This window comes from Bos grunniens, chromosome 9 (assembly GCF_055505025.1).
Source record: "Bos grunniens cultivar Pamir isolate PY7600 chromosome 9, Bosgru_T2T1.0, whole genome shotgun sequence".
Taxonomy (NCBI): domain Eukaryota; kingdom Metazoa; phylum Chordata; class Mammalia; order Artiodactyla; family Bovidae; genus Bos; species Bos grunniens.
In genome coordinates this window covers 69,951,897-69,979,830 of record NC_141173.1, presented here as the reverse complement: position 1 = coordinate 69,979,830, position 27,934 = coordinate 69,951,897, and the positions used below count along the sequence as shown (strand labels likewise).

Below are 27,934 nucleotides of genomic sequence, written 5' to 3'. Positions count from 1 at the left end.
AGTGACCCATGATCATTCCGCTCCTGGAGACACAGTCCCTTTCCACAGTGTATATGTGTGTGAACACGCTCAGATGCACTCGCTCGTGTGTTTTCATGTCTCTGTGCATTTAGGTCAATCCTGTTGATTCTGTCTATCCTATCTATCTGGCGTTTTTCTCCATGGTACAGGGTCTTCACAGTACATTGTAGGTAACTTTGCCCATCATTATCTTATTAATTTCCAACAGCCATCGAATGGACACAGGACAGCTTCCTTGACCCTCATTAATGGCTATTTAGACTAATTTCTCAGTTTTCATGAGTAAATGCACAGCTACAAATATTGTAGTTGTATGTACATTTTGAGGCCATTAATTTCATTGTTTCTCTAGGACAAATTTTTAGAAATTAGAGTTGGTGTGCCACCAAACACCAAGTTTCTTCTTGACATCTTTCCCATCTGTCTTCCTTAGAGGTTCTGCAGAGTTAGACACCCATTAGCAGCTTAAGAGTCTCCCGGTTTCCCCGCACACTCACCAACACTAAAGATTGTATGATATTTAAAAAGTCTTTGCCAACCTGGTGAGGAAAGAGCATTTGTGCCCTCCCTTTTTTAAACTGTGAGGATAGAGTATTTTTAAATCACTATTTTTCATTGCTAGGGAATACACGTATTTGCACATATATGTGTATACATATGTGCACATGAACACAATTTGCATTTCTTTGAATTGCCATTTTGTGTCCTTTGTCCAACCCTTTGTGACCCCATGAACTGTAGCCCACCAGGCTCCCCTTTCCATGGAATTCTCCAGGCAAGAATACTGGAGTGGATAGGCATTCCCTTCTATTCAAGTGTTTATCATCTTTGATCTCTTACAGAACTGTTAAGAATATTAATCCCTTAGTCACAAATGCTGCATGTTTTCTCCAGTTTTTCATTATAATTGAGAATTTTAAATGGCTCTAAAAAGAGAGGGTGAGGACAAGACAAAATTAACAAATTGGAGACACACAGACCATATCCAGAGTTTTGGTTTGTTTTTCATCCCAAACAAACTTGAATGTTTAGCATGTTATAGAACTTGAATTATTGATGCTTAAAATGGGAAGATACCCAGTGATTCTAAAAACATCAGAGCCTGCTTTCTCTCAAGGCCACAGTGGCTCAGTAGGTGCTGCCACTTTAGGGGGAGGACAAGCCCTCCAGGTCTCCTTCCCATCTCTTCATTTTGGGGTCCTGGTACCTGTCTCCCTACTTAGATGTTACCCACCCCCAACCCAGCCTTTGAGAAATATGGAGGTGGTGACTTTATTATACCCTAGTGCAGGGGTGTATTGTAGAGGATAGAAATTAAAAGAATATTTAATCTAAAACTTCACATAGAGCATCTTCTTTTCCCCCACAACCCTAGAGATTGAAGTAATTTGTCATAGGTCAGTTCTAGGCAAGAATCATAAAATACCATCATGTGTAGAGCTGAGTATATTTTCATTTGTCTAATGTTAGACATCCCAGATACTAGTTTTTAAATAGTAATTTTAAATTTTAATGTAATTTTGTGGGTGGCTTAGGAGGGAATTTTGCTGGGGGGATAAATTAATAAGTCTCTGTATGTTCTTAAGATATTCCTGTGTTCATGAGGATTATATTCCCAGGACATGTTGGCCCTACATTTATTTTACTGTCATACATCAAAATACTTTAGTTATTAGCATTAGAGCAAAATGAGAATCTGGTCTTGTTCTGTCTGCTAGGGCACATGTGGCTCTTGAGCATTTGAAATGTGGCTATTCCCAATTGAGCTGTCCTGTAAGTGTAAAATAACAGACGGAATGCTGAAAAGGTAAAAAAAAAAAAAGAATGTTAGTAAATGAGGGAGTTGAGTCTGGAGATGAATTCTTTTGATTCCCATTAACTTTCCTATTTAAGGAAAATACAAAACAAATACTGAGTGAGTTTTAGTCATATATATTTCAAAACTGTTTTTCTAAACAATAAAAGAGTTTTGTTACGGTTTTTTTTTAAGTACAACTTTTATTTTGTTTGATTTGATTAGAGAAATTTTTCTCATCCCCACTTGTGAACCTATGATTGACAATATTGATGTAACCTTACCATAGTCCACTTGTTATTTAAAAGAAGCTTTAAGATTTTGTGGAATGCTTTCAAATCAAGTTCTTACAAGATTTGAAGTCGGCAGAGTGAACCAAAAGACCTGCCTCTCCCTTTAGGGCCAAATACTAACTACTCTTAGAAATCTTTGTCAAAGCTTCAGAGATTCAGGAACACCATTTTTTAAAGAACTGAGAGTCCTCCTGGGATATTTCAGAAGTAGTTATTCAACAAAAGAGAGCAGGAAAATGAGCCTGAAATTTTTCCACTTAAGTCAGCAGATGAAACTGATGGTGAGGACAGGCCAGTAATGCTTTGTTCCCGGAGATATAATACCATTCTGTTTGTGTTTTCCCTCCCAAGCTCTTGCCTTTCAGCCTTGCCTTGTGGGTTAGTCCCTGTTACTTCATTCATGGATTCATTAATGTATATTGGGAACATACCACATTCAAGGGACTGTAATAGTTGTGAGAAAAGTAAACGCATAGGAACAAGTAGGCAAATAACATACATGATAAAAAAAAAAAAAAGTGTTTTAAGAGAAGCCTTGAGAAAGGGCTGTGAAAGTTGACAGGAGAAACTGTTTCTGACTGGCAGGTCAGGGAAGACCTCCCCCTGAAGGCAGCGGGACACTTCCTATGTGCTGAGTGTGGGGACGATTGGCACACGTATTGGGCAGAGAGGAAAGAGCACGTAGGAAAACCATGGGCCAGACATCAGGATAAGCAGATCCTGCATTGTGGCTGGGGGTTGAGTTCCCAGCAGGGGCTGGACAGATTGTCAAAGGCAAATGACAAGGGTACTACACGTGAGTATCTTAGTTTAGACTTTGCTCTGTTGGTCGTTTGCAAAGAAGAAGAGCATTTTTAGCACCATCCTTTATCAGTGGTGTGCAGGATTAGATTGAATGAATATTTGACTGAATGAAATATTCTGTAAAGAAATCATTATATTGGTTCAGGCAATTATTAATGGAAAAACAGAACTGGACATCTGTCTTTAAGAGTAGAATACAAAAAACCTCGAATAGCCAAAGCAATCTTGAGAAAGAAGAATGGAACTGGAGGAATCAACCTACCTGACTTCAGGCTCTACTACAAAGCCACAGTCATCAAGACAGTATGGTACTGGCACAAAGACAGAAATATAGATCAATGGAACAAAATAGAAAGCCCAGAGATAAATCCATGCACATATGGACACCTTATTTTTGACAAAGGCAAGAATATACAATGGATTAAAGACAATCTCTTTAACAAGTGGTGCTGGGAAAACTGGTCAACCACTTGTAAAAGAATGAAACTAGAACACTTTCTAACACCATATACAAAAATAAACTCAAAATGGATTAAAGACCTAAACGTAAGACTAGAAACTATAAAACTCCTAGAGGAGAACATAGGCAAAACACTCTCCAACATAAATCACAGCAGGATCCTCTATGACCCACCTCCCAGAATATTGGAAATAAAAGCAAAAATAAACAAATGGGACCTAATTAAACTTAAAAGCTTCTGAACAACAAAGGAAACTATTAGCAAGGTGAAAAGGCAGCCTTCAGAATGGGAGAAAATAATAGCAAATGAAGCAACTGACAAACAACTAATCTCAAAAATATACAAGCAACTCCTGCAGCTCAATTCCAGAAAAATAAACGACGCAATCAAAAAATGGGCCAAAGAACTAAATAGACATTTCTCCAAAGAAGACATACAGATGGCTAACAAACATATGAAAAGATGTTCAACATCACTCATTATCAGAGAAATGCAAATCAAAATCACAATGAGGTACCATTTCACACCAGTCAGAATGGCTGCTATCCAAAAGTCTGTAAGCAATAAATGCTGGAGAGGGTGTGGAGAAAAGGGAACCCTCTTACACTGTTGGTGGGAATGCAAACTAGTACAGTCACTATGGAGAACAGTGTGGAGATTCCTTAAAAAACTGGAAATAGAACTGCCTTATGACCCAGCAGTCCCACTGCTGGGCATACACACTGAGGAAACCAGAAGGGAAAGAGACACGTGTACCCCAATGTTCATCGCAGCACTGTTTATAATAGCCAGGACATGGAAGCAACCTAGAGGTCCATCAGCAGATTAATGGATAAGAAAGCTGTGGTACATATACACAATGGAGTATTAATCAGCCATTAAAAAGAATACATTTGAATCAGTTCCAATGAGGTGGATGAAACTGGAGCCTATTATACAGAGTGAAGTAAGCCAGAAAGAAAAACACCAATACAGTATACTAATGCATATATATGGAATTTAGAAAGATGGTAACAATAACCCTGTATGCGAGAGAGCAAAAGAGACACAGATGTATAGAACAGTCTTTTGGACTCTGTGGGAGAGGGTGAGGGTGGGATGATTTGGGAGAATGACATTGAAACATGTATAATATCATATATGAAACGAATCACCAGTCCAGGTTCGATGCATGATACTGGTTGGTTTGGGCTGGTACACTGGGACGACCCAGAGGGATGGTACAGGGAGGGAGGAGGGAGGAGGGTTCAGGATGGGGAACACGTGTATGTCTGTGGTGGATTCATGTTGATGTATGACAAAACCAATACAATATTGTAAAGTAATTAGCCTCCAATTAAAATAAATAAATTTATATTAAAAAAAAAGTAGAATTGAATTAAGTTTGAAAGTAAAACCAGAAATAAGATATATGTGAAAATCCATAGTAATATTATTAGCTCACATTTACTGAGGGCCTACTCTATGCTGAGCTTTATTGAAGGACTTTACCATGTATCATTTCAGTTAGTTCTTACAGTCACTTGGATGTAGATGATGACACTAAGGCCTAAAGAGGTTGTCCCTCACCCAGTCATACCGTCGATGCCTGGCAAAGCCAGAGCTGATCTTCAGTCAGTTTGACTCCACACTGCATATTGCTGTGCTCTGAGGGATTCACCATGGGAATCTTTGAAGTATAGACTCCCACCAGTGGATTGCATTGACCAAAAAATTTGTTTGAGTTTTTCCGTAAGATGTCATAGGAAAACCTGAATGAACTTTTGGCTGATTCAGTAATTGAAGCATACCTCATTTTAGAAAAATATATTTTGGACAGAATTTCTTTGAGGCTGCAGCTACAATATGTAGCTAAGTGCACAAGTAAAACTTTTATAGATTTTATAGAATAATTATGTTTAGAAATGAGGTAGAATTGATGTTGCTTTCATTTGAGAGGATATTCCACAATTGCCATGTGTAGTAATTCTTTAGGGAGAGTGACTGGAATGTGCATAAAGGCTCTAACAGAAGATTACTGTTAGCTTTGAAGAAAACCCTCATGCGAGCCTCATGAGAAAAGTGGCCTTCACACAGCATTAATGTATTCAGGCAAACCAAAAGATGCAAATTATTTGTGGAAGAGGTATTTTGCACCCTTTGACTGAAAAGGAAAAGACACTAGATTTCATTTTTCCTTCTCTGTTCAGCAGTCACACAAATATCTGTGAGAGGAGGAAACAGCAGTAGGTCAGGAAGCAGATTCCATAGATGTAGTTCTCAAGCAAAGGTCTCGGGAACACACAAAAATTATTAAAGTAGTCCAAAGAGTGTTTTATGTGAATTTTATTGATTAAAATTTGCCATTCACAAATCAAATAGTTTTCAAAATATTAAGTTAAAAATAATCACCTAGTGAAAGAAGCCTGTCTGAGAAGGTACCATGTACTGTATGATTCTGCTGCTGCTGCTAAGTCGCTTCAGTTGTGTCAGACTCTGTGCGACCCCATAGAGAGCAGCCCACCAGGCTACCCCATCCCTGGGATTCTCCAGGCAAGAACATTGGAGTGGGTTGCCATTTCCTTCTCCAATGCATGAAAGGGAAAAGTGAAAGTAAAGTTGCTCAGTCATCTCCGACTCTTAGCGACCCCATGGACTGCAGCCCACCAGGCTCCTCCGTCCATGGGATTTTCCAGGCAAGAGTACTGGAGTGGGGTGCTATTGCCTTCTCCGACTGTATGATTCTAACTATATGCCATCCTGGAAAAGGCAAAATGATTAAGACAGTAAAAAGATCTGTGGTTGCCGCTGATCTCATTAGAAGAGTCTTTAAATGTAGAGAAGCTATCAAGCTCAAGGGGCCCAAAATACAGTTTTCCAAAATTATCATTTTCACGTGAAAACTTGAATTTTATCATTGGTATCAAGTTCTGTCAACTGTTTTTCTTGAAGTGACAGGCTCATCTCATTTTCAAGCAAACACGGGCCAGAAATCCAATGCCAGAGTGGTTTCTGCTCACAGTTCATGCATTCATATGAATTCAGTTTCCTTCTCGACATCCGCTGCACGTTTGTATGCAGAGGGAATGTATTATGTGTACTTCCCATTTCATCACACAGAATATTAAAAAGATGTACTCTCGGGTGGAGATGTAAGAAAAAATGATATTTTTTTCCCGTTTCACCAAGGACAACCTTGAGAGAAACTGACTGGCTTGCTTTTTATTTCACTGTGAATGCTTGGTGGTAAAGAATGCAGTGACTTTGGGTACAGTTTGGTGTCACTCCCTTGACCTGTGTTAAGATGTCGGCAGGTTTACTCACCATTGTTTCTGCATCATCAGTGGAGGTGTTCACACCGTGAAAGGGGCAAATAGTGTCTTAGGATGATTATGAAATAGCTTTGATTTTATAACCCTCTGAAAGAATCATGGTGACCCCCAAGGTCTACAGACCACACTTTGAGAACTGGCGGGTCTAAATTATAGTGATAATACAAGCATTGTAAGAATTGACTATTTCTTGGTCTAACCAAATAGATTATCTATCATACTTGTGTTTTTTGGCTCTAGGGTTTTATAGTCTTACAATGAAAATTCTGTTTTAAAATTTAAAAATGCAAATTGAGAGCCAAGGAAGACTAAAATGAAACTTTAGAAATAACTGAAATTCATAAACTATCATATTTAAAACTGTTTCACACTTGAGTACATGCACCTCATTTTTATTGAAATAGTTGCATGTACCTTACAGAAATAATTTACTCATGTTTTTAAAATCTCAGCTGTATTACTGCCCTATGGTATAATAATTGAATCATCATTATCCTGAAAGGTTTTATATTTTCTTGCATTATTTTGTGTTATATAAAAGCCACAGTTTTGCATTTTTATTAAGACTCCCCTCTGGATGAGTGCTTTACTGCCCATCATTTAGGATGATCTTTTTAAAGTGCATATTTGCTATGTACTGAATCCATTTCTGGAGTAGAACGTGCTCAAGATTGAGGCCATGTGAACCCCCGTCTCTGGAAACTCTTAAGTTTGTGCTTTTCAGATAATTTTGTAGCACCATGCTTGACTGATTGCCCACACTCATCAGGCACACTGAGAAAGATAAATTTAAGAATTCTCTGGACCCTACATGAAGACTTAAGGTAAAGTAGGCAACCAGTGTGTATGCTTGAAAAATTGAGATGCAGAATTAGACCTGTAATCAGGTGAAAAGGCTGTATTGATCTATTCTCTCATTGCCTGATAGAGGGGGACACAGGCTAGGGAATGTGACTTAGACATGTTCACTGACATTGTATAGTCCAGGGGTGGGAAACTGAAGCAAGGAAATAGCAGTTTGGTTTTTTGTTTTTACTTGACCAAAATTCAAATACATAAAGTATAGCTCATACTTAACTGTTAGAACCACATCCAAACTCAAGGTGAATGTTATGACACTGTCAAAAAGTGAAAGCGGGTTGAATTAATGCTGTAATTAATGTGTGTCAGTTTGCATTGACAACCAGAATTCTGTGTCTGTGAGGTAGTCGAAATTAAGAAAGCTTTTAAAACTTGTACAGGTTTTCATGAAGAACCATGCCTAGTTTCAGATTGATTGGGCTATGTAATAAATTATTTAGACCCAAAATGTAGTTTGCTTAAAATGGCTAAATAATATGATATTTTTTTCCCCCCTGCTAAAAAGACAGAAAAAATTTAAATGTCAGATGCTTGTGTATTAATGGCGTTGGTGATCCCCACCTTTCCTCCTTCCCAGCTCAATAGCTGGATGTTCAGTACTTGGGAATATATTTCTCTTGTGTTTAAATGCAAAACACAATAAAAAAGGATAAACAAGGGCTTCCCTGGTGGGCTCAGTGGTAAAGAAGTCACCTGCCAGTGCAAGAGATACAGATTTGATCCCTGATCTGGGAAGATCCCACATGCCATGGAGCAGCTAAGCCCCAGTGCACCACAGCCATTGAACCTGTGCTCTAGAGCCCAGGAGTCACAAGTGCCCAAGAGCCCACACTCCACAATAAGAGGAGCCACTGCAATGAGAAGCAGCAACAAGGACCCAGCAAAAATGAATAAATAAAATTATTAAAAAGATAGATGAATGTGTAAATGAATTACTTCCTGTTCATCCGGAACAGTAAGGAACTGGGATGTTCTGATACATTGAATATCTAATTAACTCAGTTACTCAATTTATAGTTTTTTAAAGAATGAGAAAAAAATATAGTGAACATTAAAATTACAATAAAAATAATTTTCTTTGATTCTGAAAGTTGTTGGGAACACTAAGAGTACATTAAGGCTGTCATTTGTAATACTTATTAACCAGAAAAAAATGGATTTATTTTACTTTCTAATGGTTTGATTGTGAATAAATGAAAGTACATGATATTTGGATTTACATGGGTAACTAATTTTATCTACATATATTTTAAGAAATGTTGAAGCTCTTTGAAACCAAGATCTCTTTGATGCAGTTTCTCCATATTCCTAGATTCTTATTTGTCTGCTAATGACTGAAGCAGACTTAATTTTAGCTTTCTTTTACAAATTAAAAATTTAATCTTTGGTGAAAACAGATTCAGTGAAATAAAGTGTCCTGGAAATGTGTGAAGGAAGTGGAGAATACAATACTACTTCTCATTCTTTATGAAGATTTCCAAGTAGTGTCCAGTCAGGGGTTCATTTTCTGTAACATAAGCTAGGCAGAGTGGAAGTTGTGTTCAACAAATGATACATGTTCACTATCAAAACAGAGTTACAAGCTCTCAAAAAAAAAAAAAAAATAGGAATAGACAAACCGCACAACTAAAGGTCACATTACGCTCTAATAAGTTTGATTGGTAGTTTTAGCTGACCCCTTTACCGCCCCCCACATTTCTGTTCATGATTACTAACCTAAAAAAAAAGAAGACTGTTTTCTCCATTGATTTTTTTTTCCCCTGCCTAGAATTGAGCAGAAGTCCTATTGAGTAATGAAATAGCCTAGAGCAGACAGCAAGGTGGGAAACAGTGAATTCGATTAGGCAATCTGTCCTGAATAATCAAGAGGCTATACTAATATCTGTGATAAATCTAATTGGTGGGGAATTTTTTCATTAAACAAGGCAATTTTATCTAATCAAAAGAATGTACAATTTAATTGACTTTGGACCAATGCCGCTTGGAAAGGACATTAATTACTGCTCTCCACTGCCCTCTCCAATCACCTACCATTTGCGAAAAATTTCAACCAAGCTGAAATAGAAAGTGAAACAATTGCCTTCTTAAAACTCCTTTCTCTTGTAGAGACAATGCACCATCCTTACATTTTGTCTGCCTCCCTGTCCACTTCTATTTTAGCCCACTCTCCTACCTACCTGCCTCTGATAGTTGGCTTCCTCAAGACATGCTCACGTGAGACTAGTTCCGTCTGTTGGTCTCGTGCGTCCGTTGGTGCCAACTTGCGGATCTACATCCCTAATCCTATGACCTCGCCCAGGCTCCAGGCCTCTCATCCTCCCATTTTTGAGGTCCCAGATTCCACACCTGTTAGTCTCCTCTGGTGTCTGCAGTCAGATCCAAGCTCCTCCTCTTCTGGTTCCCTGACTCATACTGAAGTCATTGCAGTAGATGGACAGTTGACTGTTTTTTATTTTTTGTCTGAGTGCTGTTTCTGAATTCATTATTTTTATGTTTTATTGTATTGGCCACAAAGTACCTTTTTGGAAAAACCCAAACTAACTTTGCCACCAACCCAGTAAATCAAGCTCATACTTCTCAGTCTGTTATTAAAAAAGTAGATCTCATGTTTTTTTCTTGCCTTTGATTACTCACCATACCAATGCTTAGCCTCCATCACTTCCATTTCTCCATTGTCCTGTCTCCCCCACCCACCGCCCACCTCATTCATTCCTGTCCTCCACCCCATAATCTGTATACTCAACTGTTATGTTGGTGCAAAAGTAATATGTGGTTTCAGGCCCTGAATTTTAAATTGTTATAACTAGGCTGAAACACATCTTTATTAATCAAAAAAGGAACCATTACAATCAACACATTTTTGCCAATGAGAAATAAGATTGTTTATTCCTATAGCATAAAAATCCGTGCCTTTGGATTCTACAAACTCTTGGAAATCATTTTCGGTATCCTAGTTGTGGAAGCATTTTCCCTGCAAAAAGTTGTCAAGAGACTTGAAAACGTGGTAGTCAGTTGGCAAGAGGTCAGGTGAATATGGCAGATGAGGCAGAACTTGGTAGGCCAATTCGTTCAACTTTTGAAGCACTGGTTGTGTGATGTATGGTTGGGCATTGTAGTAGAGAAGAATTGGGCCTATTCTGTTGACCAATGCTGGCTGCGGGCATTGCCCTTTTTGGTTCATCTCATCAATTTGCTGAGCATATTTCTCAGATGTAATGGTTTTACTAGGATTCAAAAAGCTGTAGTGGATCAGCCTGGCAGCAGACCACTAAACAATGACCATGACCTTTTTGGGGGGTGCAAGTTTGGCTTTTTGGGAAGTGCTTTGCAGCTTCTTCTCTGTCCAGCCACTGAGGTAGTAGTAGCTAGTAGTGGTATACAATCCACTTTTCATCTCATCTCACAACTGGATTGAGACATGGTTCATTGCAGTTGCACAGAATTAAGACAACACTTCAAAATGACGATTTTGTTGATTTTTGGTCAGCTCATGAGGCACCAATTTATAGAGCTTTTTCACCTTTCCAATTTGCTTCAAACGCCAAACAACTATAGAATGGTCAACGTTGAGTTCTTGGGCAACTTCTCAAGTAGTTTCCAGCATGCTTGTCAATCCTCCAGATATTTTAAGGCCCTCAAGAGCGAATCAGAGTCTCATACTTATCTTCCGGTAAAGTACTATTTACTATAGAACCAGGCAGATAGGAATTGTCTGGTTACTTCATTTGGAATTTAATGAATCTTACATTTTTTCCCCAAGCCTCTGTCTTTGGAATATTTAAGCCTTCTCTTTCTCTTTTATTTTCCTTCTAGAAATTCATTTTATAGACAACATTCAACTTTGTGAACCTGAAGAATTTTGACCATTCCAAGTCTTAATGCCACACCACTGCTCCAGCGAATTTATACTACGACTGGTTACAATGGCCAGAAGCCTGAAGAATTAAAATGCCAACACCAAACCTTACCTTAACAGCTCTGGTCTATACCATTCCCTTGCATTTTAATATATTGTTTTGTTTTATAACCACTTCTAAATATTATTTCTTTTCTTTCCTTTTTTTTTTTTTCAGTTAGAGAGTTTTGTTTTTTGTTTCCTGTTTACTTTGTGTACAACTACCTGCTTTTTGTGACTCATTTTGATCAAATGATAGTGAACAAAGCCAGCCACAGCTGGTAGGTGCTGTTCACTGGAACAGGTGCTGTTGTGCGGAAAGGAGACTCTGTGACTAATTTTGATAGTGGCTTTCCTTCTTCCGGATGCTTCCCATTGGGTTCTTAGAAGTCAATATTTACAGAGTTTTCAGTTTGCGGTAAATACACTGTATGAGAAAACGTTAATGCAGATTTAAAAGTGTTTCTTACATTATGAAAATTTTCTAATGTTTTGAAAATTTCACTGGGGCTATTTTTTGATGATGAACCCTTTTGACTTTCCAGTCCTGTGACTTTTTACTTTGGAGCAGAAAGTCCAGGAATCTGCAGACTGGAGAACTACGATGAAGTTCACTGACCACGCACTGTGTTCAGAGACCCTGTCGCACCACAGTGCCGATCCTCCTCAGACACGGGCTCTTCGGCAGCATTCCAGAAACAGGAGGGGAGAGAGAGTGATTTCTTCCCTCCTACTAAAATATTCAGGCAGCTTAAAAACCTTAGTGCTTTCTTTCTTAACATGTCCAAATTTCCATACTTTCTATTATTTGAACACTTGTGTAGAACACTTGGCTTTGTATTAAACCCCCTTGTCTCCATGTAAAAACTGACCTTTTGTTTATCAAGCAGGTGTTATCTCTTTCAGATAGCGTGATGATTCACAGGTGTGAGGATGCTGGGATGGAGGAGTAGGGCCATGGTGGGGTTTTTTTTTGACAGTTGTAAGAAAGTTACACCAGTAAAGCCGATGCCAGAGACCTGATAGGGACGTATTAACTGTATTGAACATTCTTTCCTTTGCTTTGCCCCCATGTATAGTTATGATGCCAGATTAGATTTCTAGAAGCTTCAAGTTGTATTAAATGATATTTTGCTTTCTGTAATACTGTTATAAAATAAAGTTTGTTTATTCTCTAAACTTATCACTTCTCTTTTTATGAAGGTTTTAAAAAATAAGCTCGAGTCCTCCTGTCAGTCAGAGGTTCTAGTATTTTGTGGGATGTAGCATTTTTTAAATCTGTTATTCAGATATTTTATAATTTCATGCTGCTGCCAGCTTCACCAATTTCAAATGGCTAAAACAATGTCAAATGTTTGTAAATCTACTCTTTAGAATGCCCATTCCTTCTGCCTGGTTACATAATCCACCCCCAGCTTGTACAAGTTCTCCAAGGCATATTTTTGCTTGTTTTCTTTGTGTATTTTTTGTTTTGTTTCAGGAAATGTTTTAGCTGCACCGTCTAAAATCTGGTCCTCTGCTTCAGTTTTGCTTAACAGTCCACTGACCCTTAATGCATCAGGCAGAACGGGCTCTGCCGAGGGCTGCACCCGTGTCTGAGCAGGATGGTTCACTGTGAAGCTTTTGCCCAGACTCATTTTCTTTCAAATGTTAAAAGCATTATACAGCAAATGACCAACAGAGTATGGTATATTTCATTCAAAATACTCTGAAGAATGTCTGTCCCTAGTTACTTAAAGTGAGCGTGTTAAATATAATTTGCGTGGCTGTCTTCTTTGGGATCAGTTCCCACGGAATTCTCTCTCACCTTGTGAAAGATCTTTCTTGCTTTCTCTAGAATTTTTACATAAACAACTCCTCCTCTCTGGGGAAACCTGTCTCAGCAAGCCAAGCCATAGAGATATAATGGAACCAAATACGACTCTGTAAATATAATTTGCATCAGAAAGTATGTATATGTAGCATTTTTATTTAAAGCAGAGGTTGAACTTGCCAGAGTTTTTTTGAGAACCACATCCTTCTAAATTTCTAATGATAGCTACAGTGATAGGAGACTAAGTATGTCTCTGGCAGCTCCAGAAATGCCATGTTCAGTCAGGGCTCAGTTTTAGCAGGTGGCAAGGACAGAGTTTGGGGTCCCAGAGATATTCGGAATATCTGTGGGGGCTTGGTACCCAAGAAGCATCTGGGAATCATGTTGATCATGCCACCTGTGATGATGGCAGCAAGACCTTCTATTTTAGTATTTTGTGTTTCTTGCAAAATAATTCTCAGAATGTTAAAATTTCATTGTGTGAACTGAGCTTCTAAAATCCCAAGAGGTAGAATAAGAATGTAGGTCAACAGGGTTCATTGCTATGAGACATCCAGGTGCTAATTGTTTATCTTAAGTCAAAAAGCAATATAATTTGAGGGTGACAAGCAATAATTCCTTTTAGTTATATAGGGTTTTTATGACTCTATCACATGCACCTTCCAGTGATCTTGTGTGGAACACAGGAAACAGAATAATGCATATTCCACAGGCCACAGCAGGATGGGAAATGATCTTGTTTAAAAACAGCAGAGAGCTGGTGAATTTTGGGCACATCGCTGTTGTGAGTAGTTTCTGTTTCCCTTTGTGATGCGCACAGCATTCCTCACTGCATAGACCACAGTTCATGGAGTGATCATCACCAGGACCCCAGTCATAAGGCAAAGTAGCATAACTACTGCCCAGGGTGGACTTTTAAGTTTTCCCCTTACTTATGGATAAAATTGTATGATGTCTGTGAAACATCATATAATTATCTGAGAATTCAAAATAATATGGGGATAGGGAGGAGTGAGTTGTGCTTTAGGTGAAATGAGATTGGCTGTGAATTGATAATTGCTAAAGCCAGGAGGTGGTAAGTAGGGGCTGGTTATTTCATTCTGTTAAAATATTCCATGATGAAAGACTAAGAAATCCCGTAAAAGCCCCATAATTTAAAACAAGTCCAGTCATGAGAACATTGCTCTTCTGAGTATGGTGCTCTGGTCAGTTTCCAGTAGAGTCTTACACACTTGCACAGGACATATGCATGTCCCTGCTGACACAGTGAGCATAGGCTTAACTATATTTGCAGGAGTCCACATAGGTTTGCATATGGATCCTCGCATGCACCTGTTCATGTGTGTGCTGGGATCAGGCCATAGCGGGGAGTTGACCCCAAAAGAACACAGTCGGCTGACAAATCTGAGGTGTCCAACTCTTGATCCTTGGCCAGGGCCCAAAACACTGACCCTCTGAATAGTCATGATGCCAAATTGGGTTAATAGTAGCTTCAAGTTGTATAAAATGTTTTGCTTCAGAAACACAGGCTTGCGGTGCCTTATGCTGAGTAACTGAACCATGTGACTTCAATGAAGGTACTTCTCTATGAAGTGAGGGTAGTAATACATCCCACACCAGGCATATTCTCAAGGTTGCTGCTACTGCTGCTAAGTCACTTCAGTCGTGTCCGACTCTGTGTGACCCCATAGACAGAAGCCCACCAGGCTCCCCCGTCCCTGGGATTCTCCAGGCAAGAGCACTGGAGTGGGTTGCCATTTCCTTCTCCAATGCATGAAAGTGAAAGTGAAGTCGCTCAGTTGTGTCTGACCCTCAGCGACCCCATGGACTGCAGCCTACCAGGCTCCTCCATCCATGGGATTTTCCAGGCAGGAGTACTGGAGTGGGGTGCCATTGCCTTCTCCGTGATTCTCATGGTTAGATAAAGTAAAAATGTGTAATGTGCCTAGTGGAGCTCCTGGCACAAAAATGCCCTCCAAAAAGTTTACCGCTGTGAGTATTAACAGCACTGTGTGAATTAATCCACCAAAGGTAAGTAATGGGAGATTCTGCCAGGCTGAGCTGTGTTCTTGTGAGAACTTGCAGGATAGAATTCTGTACCATTATGAACTAAGTTACTTGGGAAGCCCGTATGGAAAGTTTTGACTTCGGATTGTATAGATGCAACTTTCCTGTGAGCCCTGCAATGTCAGGAACCCGATATGGTCTACTCATCCATCGTAAGTAAGGTGGCCAGTGTAAGAGGCAACACAGTTTTTTCCTAAGATTCTTGACTACAGGCTTCCTTACCACAGACTCCTTGATGGACTTCAAGGGTCTAGGCTTTCTCCCAATATATGCAAATTTACAGGTATACTCATTTTTCCTAGAGATTAAAAAAATTATTCCTGGCTCTCATTAAATTCTCAAAAGGCTCTCTGTTACCTCAATAGAGGTTTGAAATTTCTGCTCTTAACAATCTGGGTTTTGGAATATAGATTTGAATTTTCTTAACAATTTCAATCTGGTGGTGATGGTGGTTTTTGTTCAGTTGCTAAGTTGTGTCTAACTCTGCAACCCCATGAACTGCAGCACATCAATCTTCCCCGTCCTTCAGTGTTTCTTTGAGTTTGCTCAAACTCATGTCCATTGAGTTGGTGATGCCATCCAACCATCTCATTCTCTGTTGTCCCCTTCTCCTCTTGGCCTCAACCTTTCCCAGCATCAGGGTCTTTTCCAATGAGTCAGATCTTTGCATCAGGTGGCCAAAGTATTGGAACTTCAGCTTAGCACCAGTCCTTCCAATGAATATTCAGGGTTGATGTCCTTTAGGATCGTCTGGTTTGGTCTCCTAATTATAAATAAAATTTTTAGATATGTACTTCCTGTTTATGTTCTGTGACTCATTTGCCAGGGTGAATGCCTTTGCATAAATGTTGATAAACAGAGGCTGCTTCTGATGAGCACACTAATTATAAATTCAGAAAGCAAGACTCAGGAACATTTGTTTGGAAAAATTCTAACTTTTTATAAACAAGTCAGAAAATTGATTTACAAAATGTGTTTAACAGTTATGACTGATTTCTGAGCTATAGTTTTGCCAAAGGACTTAGATTTCAAAGAAAAACTGTTGTTGGTGTGTGAAAGTGTATATCTATTCTTTATTTTCCAGTTGCTACTATAAGATATATAGAAAATACTGGAGGTTGTTACCTGGTCACACTACTTATAAATAAGTTTTTTCTTTAAAGGATTGTGAATAACACTAGCGAACATGATGTGTGCCCTTCCCTGCCCCATTTTCTGTTTTACCAACATGTCTAAGCTTAGAATGTGAAGAAACGGTCATGGACTTGTAGTGTCCCAATGCCACATTTCCAAATTACCAACACAGTTAACAAGATGGATGATATCAACAGCTTTAGATTTGCTCTGTAAAACAAGTTTGTTGTCATTGTTGTTGAATAGGTGGCAATATAACAGCACTTACAGCATCCATTGTTTTATTGAAAGTCTCATGTCGGGGAAACAGAATTGAGAGTTCATTCAGATACTAGAACATTAGAAATAAGGTTAGTAACTATTGAAGGGAGACCACTTAGGAGCATGTTTGGCCCCTAATGAAATGCTTTGGTGTATAGGAAGAAGCAATATAGAATGAAATATGAAGGAGACCACCAGCCTGGTCTCGGGGAGAGCAGCCATGAACAGGAACCTGCTAGACTCTTAGCAGGTGGCGAGCAAAGATGTGACTGGGCAGCTGATTGGCTGCAGTCTGTGAGGGACTCATGAAATCCAGTACAGTGCCTTCAAGCAGATGGTAGTAAAACGCTTGGCCTTGGTCTCTCCATGAGAAGACTAATGTTTCTATTTCTCTCTGCATATAAAAGCATTCATGACTCATGATTTCTTTAGAAATTCCTTGCACTCTCATCTTACCCAACAGCAACAGAGAAGTCAGGTCCTGCATTGCACAACTAGGTTATGCTAAAAATCCGTATGTTTAGAGCTCCTCTGTTCCCATAGTAGTTGACATGCATTTTCTCTGCTAGGACAACGGTGGTGGAATGCACCCACCAGACTCATCAGTCAGGCTTCACAAGTGCCTGTTGCCAAGAGAAGTTGGAGCAAACCTTGGTGGCTGAAACTTCTACACCTTCTGTCAAAGAAAGCATTTTTACAAAAGCTGATTTCCGCCAGAGGCTGTAACGAGATCCCTCCCAGAATTGAAGGAATATTGTTACTCCTTCCAGATGGCATGCACACTTATGCTAAATTACCTCAGGCTGGAAGTCCCAGCAGATATTTTCCTTGTAATCAAATACAATAAAACCCAGAAATGAGTGTCTCCAGTTGAACAGTGAATTTCATATTATGCAGTAAGTGCAAGTGGAGACTGATAAGTCATTGGATGTATATGAGGATTTGGAGAGTGAGGGAGGCGAGGGGAGAGAAGCAGAGAACAGCATTCTCGCTTTGCGTCAGCCACATGATTTCTGTGTCACTACATAAATGCATTTCTTTCAGGTGAACAAATTCATTGTTTTATAATCAGTCTAATAGCCTGTTGGATTCATATGCAAACATCGGTATATAACCAGACTTAGGACATGTTAAGTGTCTTTTGCTAACATTAACTAGGAAACTGTGATGAGCAAGGTAGTAATTTTAACTACTACTTTGAATTGAATGTTTCTTCTCAATTACCTAGATTGGCTCTTTGGGGCTCTCACTGAAAGAATCCTGCTAGTGAAATTTCTCTCTCTCTTTATTTTTTGCCTGCCTCCCACCCCATCCCACCCCCATTCCACCTCTCTAGATCATCACAGAGAGTAGCATTGACATTTATACACTACCACGTGTAAAATAGCTAGCTAGTGAGAAGCTGCTGTATAGCACAGGGGCTCAGCTTGGTGGTTACTGCTAGGGAAATGTTGACTTCTTTGCATATTTAGAAATGCTCCCTGATGTTTGGTTTTCGAGACAAGGTCTTGAGTTATTCTCCATATGAGTTCCATGAACATTGTGTTCTTTACTTTTCTCACCAAATGGCCAGTATTTCCAAGTGGTGTCATGCTGAAAGCTACCTTCATGATGATCCATATCCAGTGAAGAGAGGCTCTTATTGTGGGTTCTCACAACGATGATGTGATTTGCAAAAGCAACTGGAAAAGGGGGAGAAGCAAACCAACAGCCAGAAATAATGCCTGAAAAGGTGACATTTATGCCTTGCTGAATGTCAAGAAGAGGAAGTGGGAACTCACAGTGGGAATCCACAGGCACTCATCTTTTGCTATTCATTTTCTCTCTACCAGAGTTTCTTCACCTCCAAAGTCAGAATAATGCCAGCTTCCACGAAATGACATAATAATGATGTTGAAGAATTTTAGTTTGAAAATAATGCCCTTCAGAGTAGACATGGTTCTATAAAAGTTTGTTACAAAAGTTTTTAAGTATCCAGTCCATGGACCCATCCAGCACAATCTTGGGACTCTGAAGAACTGCTGATTAAGCTGAGTCTCATAGCTGTCTTCTTGGACAATAGCTGCCACTTTTCAATATAGTTTGGACCAAGCATCTTAATATTCTTTCTATCTCGCTGTGGATCTGGTTTATTCACCTACTTTATTGCTAAGCCATTGACTGTTACTCTCTGACCAGCGGAAATCCACTGTGCTTTGGCCACTGATCAGTCCCTGACAGTCATGTCCGCTTCTTTCTCTGGTAGGGGGAAGAGCCAGCGTTGAGACTGTGTTGGTGATCAGGAGTCTGTGACAGTTCTTCATTAACTGAAAGGAAAAATACTAGTTAATACTTCAAAGGCAGCTGAGCGCCACTGGTCACTTACAGCTCCTAAGATGTAATTGGCCAGCACTTCTATCCTGGCGGTTACAGAAGTCATGGCCGTCAGAGCAACTACTACTGCAGGATCTCTCCTTTGCTTCTCAGCCTCTCCCAAAAGAAATGTAAATGCTTATTTCTAAAGAATGGTCATGGTTAGACTGGGCAAATTACCACTGTAATAAAGATCGTTACATGTTAAGTATATTTATATTCAGTAGATTAAATGTTGATTAAATGTATTAAGATTTCCACATTCAATAAACATTTATTAAGCCTGTCTAATGTAAGGCCTAGGGATATGGAAATGAGTAAGAGAGGGTTTCTGTCCTGCTCCTCCCCACCAAAAATGTGTTTCAGCATTTAGTCTTTAGATAAATCATATTTGTCTCCGCTTTACCTTTTGGTACCTTTGACTGAAAACTGAGATGCTAATTTTCACTTACTCCTTAATCCCTTAAAATATAACTTCACTTAAAGCTACAGAAATATTAAAACTTATCAGTGACATCGTAATTACAAACTGGTGTCATTTTCTAATCCCCAGTTTCCTCCCTCTGTAGCATTTGACATGAGCTCCCTTCCCATGACCCCCACGCTAATCAGGCTCTTCCCCTTGGCTTTTATGATGTAGCATATTTCTGTATATCCTTATCTGCTCTGGTACTTTCACCCATTACCTCTCTTGCAATAATACATTTGATCTTTAGCCCTGAAATCCTGACAGTTATCCTTTGAGATCTTCCTGATACATCAAAAAAAAAAAAACAGCTTTCTTTCTGACTACCACCAACACGCATAACAGAAACTATTGTTACTCTTAAAAGTTTATTTTCAGAATTATAATTAGTCAAATTATCGAAGCCAGAGACAAGGAGTTTATAATCTCATAGGAGATAATGCATGTTTATAGCATTGAACCTGAAAATATTCTTTTTGGCCCACAGGTCAAATCCTAGCAATTTATTCCTTGCCAGGCACTTTATATGCCATGTACCCCAGGACATGAGCACTCTCTCTGACTTTCTGTGATTCCACATTGCTTGTCATCTTAGTCGAGAGAGGGTACGTTTGAGTTGGAGGCTATCAGGTCTTAGGTTACACAAGCCTCAAGTTTTAACAGCTAATGTTTGTTGATCACTTTGGTGCCATACACTGTGAAAAGACCTTTGTGGGTCTTATTTAATTCTTATGTTGTAGTCACTTACTCTTAATTCACAGATGAACAAAAGAAGGTGTAGAGAATCAAAATGAGGCAGTTTGCCCAAGATCATAGAAACTGATGGATTTAGGATTTGATCCCAGGCAGTCTTGACTCCGGAGAAGGCAATGGCAACCCCCTCCAGTACTCTTGCCTGGAGAATCCCAGGGACGGGGGAGCCTGGCAGGCTGCCATCTATGGGGTCACACAGAGTCGGACACGACTGAAGCGACTTAGCAGCAGCAGCAGCAGTCTTGACTCCAGAGGCCATACTCTCAGCCACTCAGTTTCACTGCCTTCCCACATAGATTATTGCTAGTTCAAAGGTAGTGCTTCAGATAGCCCATGCCTTAGGTTATAGACTCATTGCAATATGAGTAATTGCTTCCCTCATTCTTCATTACCAAAGATGCTTTGAATGAGGAGCCAGGATACAAACTAGAACTGAGAATGGGTGATCTGAATAATGACACTGAAAGAAGAGAACTAGAAGCATGGAAAACTAGTGGGGAGAGACCAAAAGGAAATCCATCATTCCTCAATGAGCTATCTATCCTGTAAACCAAGTGTCTGTGCCAGGCTCAATGCAGAGAGCAAGAGAAATAGCTCGTAATACTGAAAGAGCTTGTAATTTGGCCATTATTTCGTTTTAATGGAACTTTTAGGAGAGCATAGAGAGATTAGGTGAGAATAGGCAAGTGGCCATGAGAACATAGAACATCGGAGTTTGTAATTGAAGATTATTCTTCAGGCAATGACATTGTCTCTGTTGGGCCACAGGTGAAGAAATGTAGTCTCCTTGATTCAGAGATAAATCTTCATGCTGAGGAATCACCATCATCAATAATTACCCTGTTAAAGAGGTTGATCCATCCCCTCAAAATTTTTGTAAAATTCTTGCCTTTAAATTCTCCCACGTTGGTGATAAGCTTCTTTGCCTGGGCTGAAAGTATTCCTCCATTCAGCAGATACTTACTGAACACCTACTCTGTGTTCAATACTCCAGGGGTGGTGTTTTAGCTGAGAGGACTATTTCTGGAGCCAGATAACCTGTCGCTACCATTTTCTAAGTGAGTGACCTTGGGAAACTTACTTAATTTTAAGTAAAATTTTTAGAATTTATTTTTAAGTAAAGGTAAATTTGTCTTGAAGTTTAATATGGCTATTGGCTTCCCAGGTGGCGCTGGTGGTAAAGAACCCGCCTGCCAATGCAGGAGATATGAGAGACATGGGTTCGATCCCTGGGTCAGGAAGATCCCCTGGGGGAGGATATAACAGCCCACTCCAGTATTTTTAGTGCAGGTATATTTTAATGATGGTTATTATAATGACACAAACGCTGTCTTCTGAGAATTCATATTAATAAATCAGCAGGGGTCATAATGACTGAACGTTGTTAAGAAAAGGCACTGTTAAAAACCTTACATGTATTACCTCACTTAATCCCCACACCAACCCTACAGCTACATCCTGCTATTAATTCTACTTTACAAGTGAAGAAACTGAAGCTTCAAGAGGTTAGGTAGTATGCCACTTAATTGGACATGCATCTTAAGTCACATTGCTGCAGCTGCTGATGATGCTGCTTCTGCTAAGTCTCTTCAGTCGTGTCCGATTCTGTGCAACCCCATAGACGGCAGCCCACCAGGCTCCCCCGTCCCTGGGATTCTCCAGGCAAGAACACTGCAGTGGGTTGCCATTTCCTTCTCCAATGCCTGAAAGTGAAAAGTGAAAGTGAAGTCGCTCAGTTGTGTCCGACTCTGTGCGACCCCATGGACCGCAGCCCACCAGGCTCCTCTGTCCATGGGATTCTCCAGGCAAGAACACTGGAATGGGGTGCCATTGCCTTCTCCAATGCGTGAAAGTGAAAAGTGAAAGTGAAGTCGCTCAGTCTGTCCGACTCTTGGCGACCCCAGGGACTGCAGCCTTAGTTGTGTCCAACTCTGTGCGACCCCATGGACTGTAGCCCACCAGGCTCCTCTGTCCATGGAATTCTCCAGGCAATAATACTGGAGTGAGTTGCCATGCCTTCCTCCAGGGGATCTTCTCAACCCAGGGATTGAACCAGTTTCTCTTATGTCTCCTACATTGGCAGATGGGTTCTTTACCACTAGCACCCTGGGACAGTGAATGTAAATGGATTATTTTATGGAAAGGCAATGCCAAAGAATGCTCAAACTACCACACAGTTGCACTCATCTCATACGCTGGTAAGGTAATGCTCAAAATTCTCCAAGACAGGCTTCAGCAATACATGAACCGTGAACTTACAAATGTTCAAGCTGGTTTTAGAAATGGCAGAGGGCAAAACTAATACAATTATGTAAAGTTTAAAAATAAAATAAAATTAAAAAAAAGAAAAGGCAGAGGAACCAGAGATCAAATTGCCAACATTCGCTGGATCATCAAAAAAGCTAGAGTTCCAGAAAAAACATCTATTTCTGCTTTATTGACTATGCCAAAGCCTTTGACTGTGTGGATCACAATGAACTGTGGAAAATTCTAAAAGAGATGGGAATACTAGACCACCTGACCTGCCTCTTGAGAAACCTGCATAAAGGTCAGGAAACAACAGTTCAAACTAGACATGGAACAACAGACTGGTTTCAAATAAGAAAAGGAGTACTTCAAGGCTGTATATTGTCACCCTGCTTATTTAACTCTATGCAGAGTACATCATGAGAAACGCTGGGCTGGATGAAGCACAAGCTGGAATCAAGATTGCCAGGAGAAATATCAGTAACCTCAGATATGCAGATGACACCACCTTTATGGCAGAAAGTGAAGAGGAACTAAAAAGCCTCTTGATGAAAGCGAAAGAGGAGAGTGAAAAAGTTGGCTTAAAACTCAACATTCAGAAAACGAAGATCATGGCATCTGGTCCCATCACATCGTGGGAAATAGATGGGGAAACAGTGCAAACAGTGGCTGACTATTTTTCTGGGCTCCAAAATCACTGCAAATGGTGATTGCAGCCATGAAATTAAAAGACGCTTACTCCTTGGATGGAAAGTTATGACCAACCTAGACAGCATATTAAAAAGCAGAGACATTACTTTGTCAACAAAGGTCCGTCTAGTCAAGGCTATGGTTTTACCAGTAGTCACGTATGGATGTGAGGGTTGGACTATAAAGAATGCTGGGCGCCGAAGAATTGATGCTTTTGAAATGTGGTGTTGGAGAAGACTCTTGAGAGTCCCTTGGACTGCAAAGAAATCCAACCAGTCCATCCTAAAGAAATCAGTCCTGGGTGTTCATTGGAAGGACTGATGTTGAAGCTGAAACCAGTATTTTGGCCACCTGATGTGAAGAGCTAACTCATTGAAAAGACCCTGATGTTGGGAAGGATTTAAGGCAGGAGGAGAAGGGGATGACAGAGGATGAGATGGTTAGATGGCATCACTGACTCAATAGATGTGAGTTTGGGTAAACTCCGGGAGTTGGTGATGGACAGGGAGGCCTGGCGTGCTTTGGTTCATGGGGTTGCAGAGTCAGGCACGACTGAGTGACTGAACTGATTGAGGACTCTAATCACTTTCTGTAAAGATTGTTTGATATGTTAAGAGAGCTTTTACACAGTTGATTTATTCATGCTTTGACAGACCAGTCAAGAATCACCGCTCCCTCAATGGAATCTTTTGACAAATGTATATGTTATGATCTATTGAAGATTAGAGTACATACTTAACAATTTTTCTTTAAAGCCCTCAATTTTAGCTATGTTTTTCTTCAACTAATTGTTACCAAATATGTTTTATTTTTAAATGCCCAACCTGTAAGATAAATTGCATATGTTAAAAGACAACAACAAAAGGTTAGGTAGTGTGACCATTGTTACAGAGCTGAAATTAAACTCCCATTTGGTTTGACCCTTTTGCCTGAGATCTTAACAGTTTCACCTGTTAACCCTTAACTTACTCTGATTTCTCGAAATCCTTTCTTTTTTTTCTATTGCCAACCACCAAAGCGTGTATATATACGTGTGTGTGTGTTTGTGTTAGTTGCTCAGTCATGTTGGACTCTTTGCGACCCCATGGACTATAGCCCACCAGGCTCCTTTGTCCATGGGATTCTCCAGGCAAGAGTACTGGAGTGGGTTGCCATTTCCTTCTCCAAAAAGTTCAGTGAGAGACGCCTAGACACACTGCACATTTTCAATACTTCAGTTACCTGTTTGAGAATGTCAGTTGCTGAAGGTCAGAACCTGGTCACTTTTCCTGACCTTATTTACATCTAACTCCATACAAAACTTTCAGACTTTCGAGAGACACAATTTGTTTTTCATAGTGACTGTTTTTGGCAATGTTGGTTATTTTAGCAAGCAGTTTGTTCGTGATCAGGGTGATGGTATTTTGAGTGGCACTGAAACTAGCAGTTTAGAAATCTCAGGCCCTGGGGAGGTAAGATCATCAAAACTTTCACCCACGGAGAGGTGACATGTCCCTGGTAGAGGCTGATGAAGGGTTTGGTGATGGAAAGTTCAAGAATTGGACCTCTACCTCAAGAGCTTACTCAAGGCAATGGAAATAGATTGAAGAGTGCAGGATGTTAGGGAATTTCCTTTCTTCCTTTGTGAAAAAATTGATGTTCTCTACATACTAATTAAATTTTCATGCACTGTTACCTCCTAAGGCTTGAAATGTGGGATTAATGATTATGATACCGCCACATACTTTCCATCACATCTTAAAATGCATCTCTTGCCTGATGAACTAGGATGTATGAGGCAAGCAAGATAAGTTTCTGTTTCAGGATGCAAGACTGGGGTTCTGTGAACACACTAGTTAATCTGTCAATGTCCCTTTCTTCACAGGACAAAATAGGAATGATTACACTTGCCATAACCCTGGTTGCAAGATTGATGAAATGACATTTGACCATCTGTTTACAGTTTTTAAGTGGGAGCTGCTAAATAGAGATTCAAACTGGTGATATTTTATTTGGGCCAAGTGATCTCTTTTGCCCTCAAACTGGAGAGAAGATATATAACTGCCTGCCCTTAGGAAAACAGTTACAGAAAGAACTATAATTTTTAAAGCTATATGTTCTCAGAGGTTTTTTTTTTTTTAATAAGAAAGGGAAATTTGGAATTAGGGGGATTGGATCCACATAAAAATGAAGGCATGCCTAGTTTAAGGTTGTCTGCTCACACTGGAAAATGTAATCAGAAATGACTCCAAAAAAGGATATGCAGATCCTAAATGGGAGCAGAGAGAAGCAAAGGAGGGTAGGAAGACGTACTTCAAATTTGATTTTTGGTTAACACGACATCATCCAACTTAAGGAATATTACTGGTTTTTGTTGATATTACTAAAATAACTATTAACCTCTCATATTAGTCTAACATTTGGGTACATTATTAACGCTTAGTCAGTCAAACTATAATGCAGTTTCATTCTTTTCAGTTACAGCAGAATAAATAGTCTCAATCCAGGACCCAGCAGCCTGTGGCCCAACCACTTTAAGCTTCCTGAGGTTTCTTTTTTCTCCCCACCTTAAGACCACAGTTTCATAGTAAAGTCACACCAAGCCATCAGATATCTATTAGAGCTTGACATTTACTAACACTCTGATAGCACAATGATGGCATGTTTCCTTAATAGAAGTTTAATGGAGAAAGAAGTGTGTGCACACACACTCACAAGGACTTACACATACATGCACCCCTGTCAGGCAGACACAGCAGACCATGTAACACCGTGTATTGTTTGTGAATCTATTGGCCTGAGAGAGACAAGCAGTCATGTGTCCAAATTGCTGATTCACAGTTCATCTGTCTTTGAGGGGCTGCAGTGAAGGATCCCTGCATCAAGTCTTCAGGGCCTAGTGTACCATCCACACTGCTGGTGAGATCAAACTTGCCATGTTCACCCGTGAAGGTATCTTAAGAGGGCATTTATTGAGGGGTCCCTGCACACTCAAAAAAGATGTGATTCCAGGCCTCCCAGAAAGACGGATAGTCCATGGACTTGTTCAGATGTGTGCCGTGGGAAAGGACCTCTAACCCCTGCCCTGGCTGGCTTCTCACTTACCCTCCATCAGCTTGATCCTGAAGTAGGCAATGAGAAGGAGCAGCAGCAAAGTCACAGGCAGGAAGATGCCAGAGAACAGGAACCAGCCTGGAAGCTTGCTCAGGAGCTCTGACAGCACAGGGCTCATTGCCAATCACACAGATCCCCTACCCCGGGCCAGTGGGGTTTGCACTCCAGGTGAGGTCAGCTTCGCTCAGAGGCTACACTTGTTTTCTCCTGGGGCTCTGGCCTTTGCTCAGCACATCTCGGTGGAACTTTTTGTGGACTTTGCTCTATTTAAACAGCCCCATGAATTCTGAGAGGATTGCTGGCAGGTTACTCTGTAACTCAAAGTATAGTGGAATTGAGAGTTGATTCTCCCAGGCCATTCCAGAGATGACTGTTTATTTGGTGAGGTTGGGAATGACACTAGGAGGCCTAAATTTCTTTGTAGCCAGTTTATTTGATTTGAAAAGTACCTGACTTCAAGCAAACCTGTTTGTTATACATATGTGTATATATATGTGTGTGTGTATGTGTTAGTTGTTCATTCACATCCAACTCTTTGCAACCCCCTACACTGTAGCCTGCCAGGCTCTTCTGTCCATGGAATCCTCCAGGCAAGAATACTGGGAATACTGCCATTTCCTTACACTACCAATAAATTCCCAGATGTAGAAAAGAACTTTTCCTACATTCTCTAAATTTCAGAGAAAAAAATCACCATGTCAATATACCTGTGTCTAGAAAACCTGAAATTTCCTTCATACAGAGTTCTTTCCATTTATAAAAACTCTTCCCAGTATGTCCTGCTCTGAATGCTTTTCCAAGCAGTACACTGGTTTGTTCAGTTATTTGACAAATACTTAATTCTGCTATAACCCAACCTCTTGACTAGATGCTGGATGTATAAGAAAAAATCATGGTACCTGCCCTCTGAGAGTGGAGATGGACACAGAAGGAGAGAATGGCCACAAGACACGATGATGGAATGGATGGCAGTACGGTCCCCGGTCCTTCTCCCCTTGGTGCATCAGTTTGTGCTTGCTGCTTTAGCAGCTGGCACCCTCCGCTGTCCTCTGCTCGCACATTCCTGTGGCCCTCCATTGGCAGTAGAAGGTGCCCCCTGAATGACAGTGATGTGGCTTATGTGGTAACTACCAAGTTTCTCAGAAAAGACTAAAAGGGCAAGGGTAGGAGACTGTGTTGACATTGGCTCATACACTGAGTTGAGTTGCCATCAACTGAAGCTTTAGTGGGAAAAAAAAAAAAATTGAAGATACCGGTCTACTAAACTAAAAGCAACTAAAAAGTCACTTCAATAATGAAAAGTCTCCTAGAGAATGTGGAAAATTTGGGGAGGGAGATTGGTAGCCACTCCTTGGGGTGATTTCTCTTTTCATGTTCTAACCTTCCCCATGGCCACTTGGTGCCTGCCTTAGTGAGTGGCTGGCAGACTCTACCAAGGACAAGCTGTTGTCACCGCTTCCGGAATTATCTCACCAAGGGTTTCATGTGGCTATGCAGAGTCTCTGTCACAGCTGTAAAGTCTTCACCCTGATCTATAAAACAGTAGAATGGGGAGGGTCTCTGGGATGCTTAGCTGGCTTCCTAAGCAGTAAACAGTAAATAGACTTCTGACAGACC

At 40.2% G+C, this 27,934-nt stretch overlaps 2 protein-coding genes across 52 annotated transcripts in view; one reads left to right on the top strand and one right to left on the bottom strand.

Annotated features, from left to right (window-relative positions):
* EPB41L2 (erythrocyte membrane protein band 4.1 like 2) overlaps nt 1-12,620 on the top strand; it is a 210,971-nt gene extending 198,351 nt beyond the window's left edge. For all 50 annotated transcript variants that reach the window (XM_086316523.1, XM_086316516.1, XM_086316521.1 and 47 more), the window contains one exon: nt 11,360-12,620. The gene's annotated coding sequence lies outside the window, so the exon portion shown is untranslated. The remainder of the gene's footprint in view (nt 1-11,359) is intronic.
* Nucleotides 12,621-18,436: 5,816 nt separating this feature from the next.
* On the bottom strand, nt 18,437-27,537 carry SMLR1 (small leucine rich protein 1). 2 transcript variants are annotated; one of them, XR_015132393.1, is made up of 2 exons: nt 27,217-27,537; nt 18,437-19,022 (listed from the first exon to the last, which is right to left on the bottom strand). XR_015132393.1 is itself a non-coding variant. In XM_086316531.1 (2 exons), the coding sequence occupies exons 1-2, from the start codon at nt 26,433-26,435 to the stop codon at nt 18,937-18,939; spliced, it is 213 nt and encodes a 70-aa protein (XP_086172657.1). In that variant the 5' UTR covers nt 26,436-26,450; the 3' UTR covers nt 18,437-18,936. The 2 variants fall into 2 exon arrangements, 1 of the variants encoding a protein (XP_086172657.1); XM_086316531.1 differs by lacking the exon at nt 27,217-27,537 and adding an exon at nt 26,309-26,450.
* Between the last annotated feature and the right edge of the window lie 397 nt (nt 27,538-27,934).